At 32.8% G+C, this 13,452-nt stretch overlaps 1 protein-coding gene and 1 long non-coding RNA gene across 2 annotated transcripts; both read right to left on the bottom strand.

The window, feature by feature from the left end:
- Nucleotides 1-2,225: 2,225 nt before the first annotated feature.
- On the bottom strand, nt 2,226-6,514 carry LOC129872352 (uncharacterized). Its single transcript, XR_008762549.1, has 3 exons — nt 6,447-6,514; nt 2,927-3,050; nt 2,226-2,320 (listed from the first exon to the last, which is right to left on the bottom strand). It is a non-coding gene; the product is annotated as an uncharacterized LOC129872352 (long non-coding RNA).
- Nucleotides 6,515-11,987: 5,473 nt separating this feature from the next.
- Nucleotides 11,988-12,990, bottom strand: LOC129872351 (chitin-binding lectin 1-like). Its single transcript, XM_055947331.1, has one exon. The coding sequence runs from the start codon at nt 12,951-12,953 to the stop codon at nt 12,183-12,185; it is 771 nt and encodes a 256-aa protein (XP_055803306.1). The 5' UTR covers nt 12,954-12,990; the 3' UTR covers nt 11,988-12,182.
- Between the last annotated feature and the right edge of the window lie 462 nt (nt 12,991-13,452).

Raw genomic sequence — 13,452 nt, forward strand, 5'->3', positions numbered from 1 at the left:
CTCCTTCCGAGTTCGGAGTCAAAAGTTATGACCATTTTACGATAGATTATCACTGCAGAAATTTTTGACCTGGCGCTTCAGTGGCACCCGGCGCCACTATAGCGCCCGAAACTAGTCTCAGTAGTTTGGGTGCTGGCGCGGCGCGCCAGCAGGGTTTTTAGCTCATTTTCTAGATTTTAAGGTCATTTTAGTCTCTTCTTGTGTTTTAAACCAAAGTGAGGTCGTTTTGGGGACTAAATTGACCCTCTCTAAAGATCCTAAACCTTCTAAATCTCTCATTTCACACAATTAGACTCAATATACTAAACTCCTCTCCTCTCAAACTCTCCCAAGAGCTTCAAGGCAAGGTTAGGGTTTCCAATTCAAGACATTCAAGTCTCAATTCTTCCTCAAGTTCTCATAGAGATTTTTGTCCCCAAGGTATGTGGGTTTTCATCCATGGGTCCTTCCACTCATGGAGCCCAAAAGTTTTCTCAATCTAGTATTTCCATTTTAAATGATGAAATCTTATGTTATTTTACATAATGGTTCCAAATGCATAGATTATGGTATATTTAAGTTTATTTACTCCTACTGATATATATATGTGTATTGACTCTTAATTTCAAGTGATGAGAAATTTTAGGGATTTTCATACTACGATTTCAAATGTATAGATTCTTGAATAATTGAAGTTTGTTTGTCTATGTTGACTTATGGTGATCCTTATTTACATGAAATGGATGATTCCTCAAGGTCCCTCTATGAAGGCTTGAAAGTAGTTTTAGAGTATATTGGTGGGTTGTTTTAATATGTTTTAAATGATAAATTCTTTCACCCTCATGCATGCTAGCATTGATTTAAATGACTTGAAAGTTGATTTATTTGAACCCACCTAGTTCTTATGATAAAGTAAAATTGAAATGAATGTTTGACAATGTCTACAAATGAGTTTAAAGGTGCTCTTTGCAAATAAGTTTTGTGAACGATGAGTCTATAATGTTCAAGTAAGTTAATAATAGGGTGAGTTAAGTCCCTAAAGATATTTTCATGATTAAAGATATATGATGAAGAAATGTCTACATTCACATCACATGAGACAAAGTTAAGGAGCTATTCTATGATTTTGTTCTTATGAAGAATGGACGGGTAGTAGATATGGCCCCTCCCACACGATGATTGACTTTATGTTTTATGGTTTGTCTATTCTGTTGAGAGTTTACCTAACACCTAGTTGGACTAGAGGCGAATACCCATGTCCCAGAACTACGTGCCACCATAGGTATAAAGGAGATAGAGGCAAATACCCAATCTCTAAGAGGCGAGTACTCTAAATATCAAGTCTTAGTGGTGAGTACCCGAATTTAAGAACTAGAGGTGAGTCCTCGGTTTATACAATAGCTTAGTGGATCCACTTAGGCATATAGGAATCTACCTTGGCAAGTAGTCTCCCCCTTTTCTCCGATGTAGGGGTAACATCGAGACTCCATGTTATAGCTCACATGGTTTATGTCGGTTAATGGTCGCTCTCACAAAGGTACAAGGTTCCTCTTCCAATGTTTAAGATATATCATATGATGTCTACTATGTCTATCACAAGGTAAAGTATGTGCTCTCACAAAACTAATGATTTCTTTCAAAAGGCTTATGGATTACTTATTTACTATTCATGGTATTTTGCAAGTATATGGTTTCTTATAATGACTCATGGTTACCTCTATAATGCTCAAGTTTCTTTTATGAATCATGATGGTTTCTATATTTCATCAACTAAGCTTCATAACTCTAAAGGACATTTCAAATGATCGCAAGATTTTAGCATGGTCCATTGCATCACCTTATGGTATAATGATATATTGCATTGCATACTCACATACTTAATAAATTCAAAGTACTAACGTATACTTTTGCCTACATGATATCACCATGTAGGAACTGACGTCACTCCCCGACCCCCTCCTCGTGGCTAGCTCAAGTTAGTTGAAGATTTCTTATGGTGAGTTCCCATGTTTCGAGAACGACATCCTTTTTATTCTAAGCTTGTGTTATATAGAATAGTAAGACTTTTATTAAGGCATTCCTTGACACTTATATTGAGGGTGAGCTAGGGACATGTCTTATCCCCCGCCAAGTCTATTAGTAGAGGTATGTTTGAACACAAATGGAAAATGTTTTTTTTATTTTATTCCGCTTATTATTGTATGCCATTACTAATGAAATGCTTAATGAATGCTAAGAGGCTTGGGTGAGGTACCTCCGGGTGTCTCATTCGTCGTGTCACGTCTAGGCCCTAGGCTTGGGTCGTGACACCGAGGTTTGTCAGTAGCCGCATGAAGATGCCCTAGCTCAACAAAGAAAGAGCAAGTACAATATCAGTACACAAAATAATGGTGTACTGACAGGATCATGCGGCTATTCCAGTAAGTGAAATATAAACAAGTAACGACAACACAGTAAACACACATATACATAATAATAAACACACATATACATAATACTTTACCACTTAGCATCTCATAATCAATACATATGCATATCAGAGGTGATAAATCTCAATTTCAATGCAACAGTCAAAGAATGCTTCTCTCATGGAACGCATACCCAAACTATTAGTGTGTCGGAACGTGAAACCCGATCTAATATAAGTGTCAGAACGTAACACCCGGTCAAATGTTATGTCAAAATATGATACCCAATCCAATTATGTGTTGGACATGACACCTGATCCAATTATGTGTCGGAATGTGATATTTGATCCAATCAACCACAATCACATGAATAGTCTCACATAGTTACAACCATTAAGCAACAAGTCCGTTGCAGGCAATTGATCACAAATAATCATTTCATTAGGTTCTCATCTTTTCCTATTCACATACATACATATATACAAGGGAGCAGTTAACATGCATATATGACATAGAAGGGAAAACAAACCATCACCTACCTCGAAACCAAGTTTGAATGCTCTTACAAGATTTGAGCCTTCATCACCTACCTCGAAACCAAGTTTGAATGCTCTTACAAGATTTGAGCCTTCCCCTTCCGGAGTCTCTCAACTTGTTCTTGGTCTAAAACAAGTAATTAATAAAAAGAATCAATAATTATGGCCTAATTTACCCATATTATAACAAAATACTAACTCTTGGCCAAACTCATGATCCTAATGCCTAACTAGGGCTTTTTCCACCATTAATTTTAAGACAAAACCCTCCTCCAAGGATTACTAGCGAAGATTCTAGGTTCTAAGAATCCAATTACGAATTACGAGAGTAAATAACTTACCTTTGGTGCGAGAATTCATTGAAAATTGATAAGAAACTTTCCTAGGTTGTCCCTTAGTCGAGACAATCACGCCACGGGGGCCCTATCCACCATGGCGGACCCTTAAAAGTGAATTTTAATCATTTAGATTTAGCCCAATAAGTGTGTTTGATTTATAGGTCGTAATCTTAATCATTCATATTCTACCCATTAAGTCCATTTGTTTCATTTTAAAAAATAGCCTCTTAATGGATCTGGAAAAAAAAAGATTTGAACGAATCAGATTTAGAGGAGAGTCTTAACAAAATTCAAACTTATTTAATATGCTATAAAAAATCCGGTCTTCTCTCTCTCATTGAGTGACGTGCTTTTCTCTCTCTCTCTACAAACTTTCTTCCTTTCTTTTCTCAACCAAACATCAATTTTTTCCTCTTGAACTGATTAGTTTTCATAATCTTTACAAGTATTTTTTTTATATTAGAAATTTTTTGGAGGTGTATTAATTTTTTTTAAGAACTCTTATTGCAATAATATTTAAACTTGTCAACTGGGCCGATTGGCCCCCTAACTGGCCCCCTAACACCGGCCCATTAAGGGCCCGACACGGGGGAGACCGGACCGTGTACCAACCCAACACAAAAGAAATTTGAGCTGGTCCGGTCATTTTTTGGCCTTAACCGGTAAGACCGGCCCGGTAAGGGAAAGTAGGCAGCCCATCGATCCACCCGCCCAGTTCGAAATTTTTTTTTCTTTCTGAAATTAACTTTTGGTCCACTTTTTAAAAAAGAGCTGTTGGGCCCAATGGCTATACAGCTGGGCCAATTCTAAAATTTGCCCAATTTGTTTTTTTAAATCAAATTTTTTTCTTATAAATACCTATAATATTTAATTATTTTTTCTCACCAACAATCATCTAATTCTCTCAATTGTCTCTCAATATCTCAATTCTCTCTTAAAGTGATATCAATCTTTTATTATTTTTTGCAATTAACAACATCAAGTGGAAGTTTTCAACTTTCAAGTGTTCAACATTTCATCAATTTTACGATTCTTTGTTTGATTCCGATAATTTGGTAAAATCGTTCCTTCTCTTGCTTTTATTTAATAAATTAATTCTAGTATATTTAAATATTTAATTTTTGTTTTTATAATTTTTATTAATTTAATTTGCATAATGAACAGATTAAAAAATATAGGTAAAAGTGTTAAAAATTTGTGTCCCAACGGAGGTAATGGTAGTAAGAAAAAAAGTGTTTTCGGTAGAGGTAGTATAAGTAGAAATTATTCTCGTATGCCTGAAGCACCACCTAGTTAATTTGGAGAAATAGGTGTAGGTGCACATGATATGAGTGAAAATGAATATCAAGAATCTTACGGTATAGAAGAACCAAATGAAGTTGAAGTAGAAATAGAACAAGATGATAATGATGATATGGGTGTTACACCAATTAGTCCTGATGTATATTTAGGTAATGCTCAATCTAGAACTGTTAATCTTCCTCCACGGCATGTAAAAGAAAGAAAATAAACTAGTTTAGTATGACATTATTTTGAATGCATAGCTGAAAAAATTAAAGTTCAATGTAAGGAGTGTCAAAAAAAATCGAGCATAAGACCGGGGGTAATAGAGGTGGAACGAGTCAATTGACTAGACATCTAGAAAACGAGCATCCTGATTGGAAAGATCGAATAAGGGGTGCTATTGGGCCAGTTCAAGGTAGAATAAACTCATAGAATGGAAAATTAACGGCGAGTATAATAAAATGAGGGGACCGTGATAGTTGTGGATTGACTACCTTTTTCATTTGCTTCTTCTGATGCTTTTATTCATTATATACAATCAATTTATAATCTCATGTTTAACGGTATTCCTAGAAGTACTTGTAGATCAAATATTTTTAGACTTCATGGACAATATGCATATTATTTACGTTGGTTATTAACACATCTTCCATGTAGAGTTTCACTTATTTCTAATCTTGGTCGTGCTATAAATATAAATGATTATTTAGTTGTTACTTGTCATTGGATAAATAGTAATTTTATTATGCAAAAACGTATTTTAGCATTTCAATATGATGAAGACCAAAGACATAATGCACAATTTATTTCTGATTCTCTATCAATGGTTGCAAAATATTATGGTCTTGAACACAGTTTTATCTATTTTTTTTATAATGCATCTAACAACACCGCTGCTATTAATTCTTTGAAAATTGAGTTTCCCCCCTATTTAGATGATATTTTTCATATTAGATGTGCTTGTCATATATAATTTAATTGTAAAAGATGGACTTTATTTTTTTGAGCTAACAATTGAAAAAATTAGGGATACAGTTAGTTTTATTCAAGGAAATAATAGAAAAGCTAGACTTAAAGAATTTAAAAGAAAATGCGAGGAAAATAATCTTAGACCTAGATTAATGCTCGAAGAAATTGAGACTAGGTAAAATTCAACTTATGATTTTTTAAAGACTTGTAATATTTATAAAACCCCTATAACTACAACTTTTAATCAATATGCATATAAATTTTCTGAAGTCATGTTGGAAGAATCTGATTGGACTAAAATTAATGATGTTGTTGTGCTTTTAGAAAACTTTTATTTGGCTACTCTTGAATATTTTGGTCCTTATTATCCTACTGTTTCTAATATTTTAGCTTATTTAAACGAAATTTCTGTATTGTTTATAGAATATAAAAAGAAAGTTGATTACAAAGATGTTGTTGCTGAAATGATAGAAAAATTTTTAAAATATGTTTTTCCTATTCCTCCTATTTATTTAATTGGTGCTATGTTAAATCTGTATATGAAATTTAATACTATGTCTGAATGTGTTCGCCTTATATATACTTCTATAGAAATTGAAAAAAATAAAGATACTTGTCACGACCCAAGCCTAGGGCCTAGACGTGACATGGCGAATAAGGATCCCGAAAGTACTTCAAACAAGCCTCAAATCATTCTTTTATCCTTTCATAGGTAATGAAAATAAATAAACAAACGGAAATTATAATAAAAAATCTTCAACTTACATATGTCCAACAATACCTCTAATTTTTAGATTTAACGGGGCTAAGACAAGTTTCTAGCTCACCCTTAATCTTAATAGAAAGAAATACCATAGTAAGTGTCTAAAGATCTCAACATATCATAAGCTAGACATATAAAGGAGTATTGTTCCCGGAACATGGAAACTCACCAAAAGTAGTCTTCAAACGAGATCTCAACTAGCCACATGGAGGAGAAGGAGGAGAAGCACTGGTCCCTATATGGTGATATCATGTAGGCAAAAAAGTATATGTTAGTACTTTGAATGTACTAAGTATGTAAGCATGCATGAACATTGAGAAAACATTAAAACATTTATGTAATATGAAACATAATGCAATGCATGCATAATCAATCATAAAGATATTCTTTAAAATATTCATTTGTGGGAAGATGACCATAACCGACATTTAAGACCATGTGAGCTATTACATGGAATCCAATATAACCCCCCTATGTTGGCCGCGGAGTCTACTTGCCTAGGGTAGAACTCCATCAACTTTACATTCATTCTTTAACTTTAACTTTAAGAGCTTTCATGGATCCATTAGCTTAAGCCTACAAGGGCTCCTATGTTGACACATAGTTAATGAGACAAGGGGTTGCCACTAGGATTCCCTTACCGAATCCCATCTCAATTCCCCATTCGGTGCTAAGTCAATCCCACGAAATAGTTTAATACTTCAAAATATTCATAGCATGTAGCTTGAGAATTTAAAACATCATATTCGGTGAAAGAGCTCATTAAAACATTTGGTTATTCAAATATGCAAGATTGTCCTTATTGCATAAAGAATCCATTATTCATATCATTTCATCATTCTCTTATTTCATAAACCTCATTTTTTTTATAGACATTGCTTTCATAAATATTTATTTGGAGTCAAAGCTTTCAAGTCAAACTTCATTAAAAATATAGTAAAACTAGGTGGGTTCAAAGCACTTCAACTTGCAAACATGTATGTAAATAAATATACATAAATACATTGAAATCCATTAATTAAAAAATTATGCTTTAAACAACCCATCATGAATTTCAAGTACCTTTAAAGAGATAAATCGAAAAATTACTTGCAAACCATCAATTCATACATATGAAATAATGTTGCATCAAAATATACCAATAATCATTAGTTTAACCATTATTCATGCTATTAAGTAAAGATAAGAATTACCCATAAGAAAATATTACTTGAAATCAAGAGATTTAATTGAAAGAGTTTTTGGACTACATGGGTGGAAGAACCCATGGATAAACACCCACACAACTTAGAGTAAAACTTAAAGAAAATAAATATAATTTATCATATAAATACTTTAGGTATGAGAGTGGAAGGAATACTCTCATTGAAGCCTACATACTTGTAATTCGAAGCATTACTCAGAATCGAAGGACTTAATGAACACTCTTGAATCCTAGCCTTTTTTCCTCGCTGGAGCGTTTTGTGTACTACCTGGAGTATATGAATCACCGGAATAGTATTTCTACACTATTAAGAACTAAAACTATATTTTGAGAATGAGTAAAGGAGTGTATAGAGAGAAGAGTTGCTTGAGAAAGCTTGATGAACAAAATGATGAAATAAGGTGGGTATTTATAGGTGTGAAGGAGGAACCTAACAATAATTAAAATAATTATAAAGAAAAATTTAAAAATTTAATGGAAGATTATGATGTTATAGGTGATGTCAAATGGAGGACTATTGATGTCATCGATGATGTCAAATGGATCTAGATCTTTCCATGGTTGGTGAAATGAACATTCTTTTAATGAAATATCTTTTTTCGGAGCTGCGTTTGAACAAGATAATTCCTCATTAGGGTTTGTAGTCTTCATATGAATTGTTTCTATAGAAGTATACTTTCATGTTATTCAAAAATCAACCAATTTGGAGCATCCTACAGTGAGATATGATTTTTTTCTACAAATACTCCATTTCGTCACTACACCCTATCTTACAACAATTAATTTATTTGACCTACTTAACCTCCAAAACGTAAAATATGGTCTTCCCAAAATTTGTAGTTAATGATGTTGGAGTTATTTAGAAATTTGAATCACCTAATTTGAACCATCCTATGAAAAGTTATACCCAAAATACAGAAGCTTATCATTTTCATCGAGAATTGGAACATATATACAACGTTTTTAGGGGGTGTTACAATACTAGTATGTTTAAGGAGATGAGTGATACAAATAATTATATTCAAACATTATATAATCATTATATCGATTTACTTGATAATGCTACCCCTAGTTATACTATTCCTCAATCTCGTCCTTCTGACGAGCCATCATCTTCTAAAAGGCAGGCACGTGGTATGCCTGCCCATGATTTTTCTAATTTATCTATTTGGAATAGAATACAGCCTACATTACAATGGAGCATAAATTGGGATGAGCTTAATTATTATTTGAGATAGACTCCAGAGACATATGATAAAAATAATGTCACTACATTGGAATGGTGGAAGAACAATCAAAAATAATATCCAATATTATCAACCATGGCTAGGGATGTACTAAATATTTTAATGTCAACTGTTGCATCGGAGAGCGCATTTAGTCAAGAAAGGCTATAGATCGGAGACAATCGACACTCTTTGGGGAGAAATGCCATGAATGTTTTAGTTTGCCTCAGAGATTGGATTAGATCAGAGCGTAGGAATAAAGGAAGAGCAGAAAATACGGAAGAAGACGAAGAACTTGAAGAAATAATGTCAATTGAAGATCTTTTGGCACAAGCTAGTCCAACTTACGGCTTTATTGATTTTGAAAATTATAAGTCAATTTATGTTAATGTTAATACATATGAATTGGAGAAAATGATTCGAAATATGTAGAAGTTACAATTTATTATATACAACTAATTGTAAGTTTGTAACTTATATGTTTTGAATTTTATAAATATAATAATAAAGTCAAAGACTCATTGAGTCTTTGCATTTCTTAATTTTTTTTTGTACAAATTTTGTATGATTCAATTAAATAATTATTTTTACTTTACATAATCATCTAAGGAAAATTAAATTTGTAGTTACTATAAGTTTCAATACTTAAAAAAATATTATTATAATAAATAGTATATTATGAGTATATTTTTTATACATTGTAAGTATATATAATATATAATGTAAGTAATAGATAGTATATTGTGAGTATATTAGATATACATTGTAAGTATATATAATATATAATGTAAGTAATAGATAGTATATTGTGAGTATATTTGGTATACTTTGTAAGTATATATATAATATATAATGTAAGTAATAGATTATACATTGTGAGTATATTATATATACATTGTAAGTATATATAATATAATGTAAGTATTTTATTATAATAGATAATATATTGTGAGTATATTTGGTATACTTTGTACGTATATATATAATATATAATGTAAGTAATAGATTATACATTGTGGGTATATTAGATATACATTGTAGGTATATATATTATAATATAAGTATATATATGCTAATAGATAGTATATTGTGAGTATATAAGTTGTTATAATTACTTCTAAATTAACTAGATAACGATACACTATATTAATGATTGACTTAAATTTTCGAATATATAAATGTCCCCCAAAAAATAATCAAGCCCAACGGCCCAAGCCGTTCCGACCCATTAAGCCCAGACCCTATACCCTAAATTGGTAATGGGGTGGATTTTTAACAATTTTTTCACTGTTGAGACCAGACCGGACCGGCCCAGTAAGGGTACGATCTGACCCGGCTAGGCCCGGTACCCGGTGATCCAAAAAAAAAGTGGGCCAGGCCGGGTTAATAGCCTGAATAATATTTTTGGGTATATTGATGTTTGTCAAGAACTTAAGGTTTTTGAGAGAAAAAATAGTAGTCATGATTAAAAATAACAACGATGTATACATATTTAAGGTCTCTTATAAAATTTTTGTTTTAGGCTATTAATTTTATTGAAACTCTCTGATCATCAAATTCACTTATGATATTACACTAGATATATTATTATTGTAAAATTATGTATATACTTAAGGTATTTTATTAAAATTTGGTTACCATGAAGTATGCCTATTCAACACACAAGTTAATTTGCACTATGAACTACAACAAAGAAAATACGGAACTAAATACAAATCGTACCATATTTCCGTGGTTTACTTTTTGTCCTTTTCGAACACAGCAAATGATATATCATATACAGTTGGAATATGACAATGTAAACATGACTTAGATACTGTATAGCCAATACACAAGCATGACCTTAACCCAATCCAACTACCACACCACTCTTCACATATGAATCCACCTACAATTTAACACCCAAACAGAAATAAATTCTTTTAAAGTTGTGATCTTTTAGCAAAATCCTAAAAAGGACAAACAAGAAAGAGTCTTACCAATGCATGTCATGAATCGAAGAATTGGAGAAAGAAGAAAATAAGATATTATTATTACTAAATTAGTTTTTAATTTTTTATTCTAAATATATGAACATTTTTTTCACTTATATTGATTAAGAAATATCCTTAAATGAGAGATTTGGAAGTAATTTGAAGCCAGACTCTTGAAATAAGGTTAAAATATCGTTGGAGACCTTTCATGGCTTTATTGTTACTTAAAAACATATGAAAATCATTATGATTATCTAAAAGAAAAACATCAAACTTGGTTGTCAATAACTAAAAACACTAACAGGAGTTCGTTGTAGTCCAAGTTGTACCTATCCCCGTCCTGATATCTCTTATGTAATTACTACTATAGACATAGATACCCCTGATGGAGTTGAAGTTGGAGATCCTAATAATTTTCTATCCCAATCTTCAGTTTTGGCTAAAAGAAAAAAATTGGAAAAGAAAAGAAAAATCTCTGTCTCAATTGAAAATTGATGAGAAGATGAGTAGTGCATTGCAATTATTGATTAAAAAAATAGTGCACCTAGCTTTGAAAAATTTGAAGAAAAAATCGATGTAATAGGATGGGAAGAATCATTATGTAGTACAACTGTTAGTATATTTTGTGAAAGTGACAGCTACAAAAAAATATGGATGATGCTAGAAGTTCACAACTTAGAGAATTTGATTAAGGTCATTGAAAAAAAAATCTTTAATTTTTCTGATTAGCTAGAATATATGTTAGGCATTGATGATGTGAAACCTGCTTTATTATTTCTTGACTAGTATCTATCATACTTATCCTATAAAATATTTTTTATTATAAAATATTTTTTATTCGTGATATATTTTTTTATGAAAAGATGTTGATGTTAAATTCTTAAAAAAAATCGTGTTACAATAATCAACATTCCTCGACTGTAAATCGGTAATAATAATCAATGACATCTGGCATTCCATATTGTGCATGTGTAATTAATTTACGTTGTTGTCGGTCGAATTGGGGCCGGGGAGCTTTAATGTTACACTTCTGCTGCGTAGGCATACCAAAGAGGGAGACCATTTGCTAAAAGTGACCGTACGTTAAGCCATTGGGTTGTACGGAGATGTTGAAATCACATATACTTGGTACTTAATTAAATAGTGACATACTATATATTAGGTTAATTGGTCACTCATTATAAATATTTATATGTTGATTTTTAACTTAGGATAAGGCAATGTTGAACAGAAGCAATTTAAGTACCTCACATGAATCAGAATCTCGAGAGAGAATTGTCTTACCTTACAATGAACCACTTTTGCAGTTTTAATTTAGATAAAATTAAAGCACTCCTTTATTTATTATATTACTTAATGCATTTTATATGCATTATCATTACACACATTATTATTCCATCACTTCACCAGTCTCAAAAGAGGCGTAAGAGTACATCCTCTAGCTAGCTAGTAATTGGGAATACATGAGCTAGCATATATATATATATGTTGACAACATTGAGCTAGAAGCTTTCAATACCTCTCATACGATTGTTGGCTGATGAGGTTAGAGTACTTTTGCATTGACTTTGACAATTCCCAGGAGCACAATAATTTGATGTGGTTCCACACCAACCATAAATACTACAACACTCTCCGGTTTTAATACATTTTCCTCCACCACCTTGCCTTCCACATCGTGGGTATACAGATGGAGGTGGGGGTGGAGGTGAGGGTGAAGGTGGGGGTGGGGATGGAGGTGGAGGTGGGGATGGGGGTGGAGGTGGAGATGGTTTAACACATTGACTTTGACAATTTCCAGGAGCACAATAAGCTGATGTGGTTCCACACCAACCATATATACTACAACACTCTCCGGTTTTAATACATTTTCCTCCACCACCTTGCCTTCCACATCGTGGGTATACAGATGGAGGTGGAGGTGGAGGTGAGGGTGGAGGTGGGGATGGGGGTGGAGATGGAGGCGAGGGTGGAGGTGGAGATGGTTTAACGCATTGACTTTGACAATTTCCAGGAGCACAATAAGCTGATGTGGTTCCACACCAACCATAAATACTACAACACTCTTCGGTTTTAATACATTTTCCTCCACCACCTTGCCTTCCACATCGTGGGTATGAGTACATGCCGACTAATGCATTACCTTGAAATACTTCAAGGTCAAAGGTTTCATTGATTGGCATATGGAAGGGAAGAGAGAGCTCAACGGCTAAGACCACCTTAAGGAGGAACAAAGCCACAAGAGCTAAAAGACTAATTGTGCCCTCTTTCATTTTGTTGAAGATGAATGAATTGGTTGGATGAGGTTTCATGCTCAAGTATTTATAGCAAAATTCTCAGGGAACAATCAATTTGTTTGATACCGACTAATATAAAAAAATAAACATATACCACTCATGATAAACTTTAGTTTAAGGCTTGGTTGTGATTCATTAACACATTTATAATTCATATCAATAATTTACTATTATGATTTATTTACTTTAGTTTAGACTGCAGACTACATAGTTTATTCGGAGGTGATGCTCACCACAAGATTTTCTTCATATTCATGAGTCGAATCTGATTGTTAAGAATGAAATAGTCTCACCATTGCACACCACAATCTGTATTGATTATTTATTTTTTGCTCAAAGCATAGGACAACACGTGGAAGAAAACATCAAAGAGTCACACGAGTTTGACTCTGTTTAATTACCTTGGGACTTGATTGTACTCTAAAAAAGTTCGTTAGGCTAAGAATAGTACTTACTACTTCTATTTTTACTTCAT

This window comes from Solanum dulcamara, chromosome 11 (assembly GCF_947179165.1).
Source record: "Solanum dulcamara chromosome 11, daSolDulc1.2, whole genome shotgun sequence".
In the NCBI taxonomy this organism is placed as follows: Eukaryota; Viridiplantae; Streptophyta; class Magnoliopsida; order Solanales; family Solanaceae; genus Solanum; species Solanum dulcamara.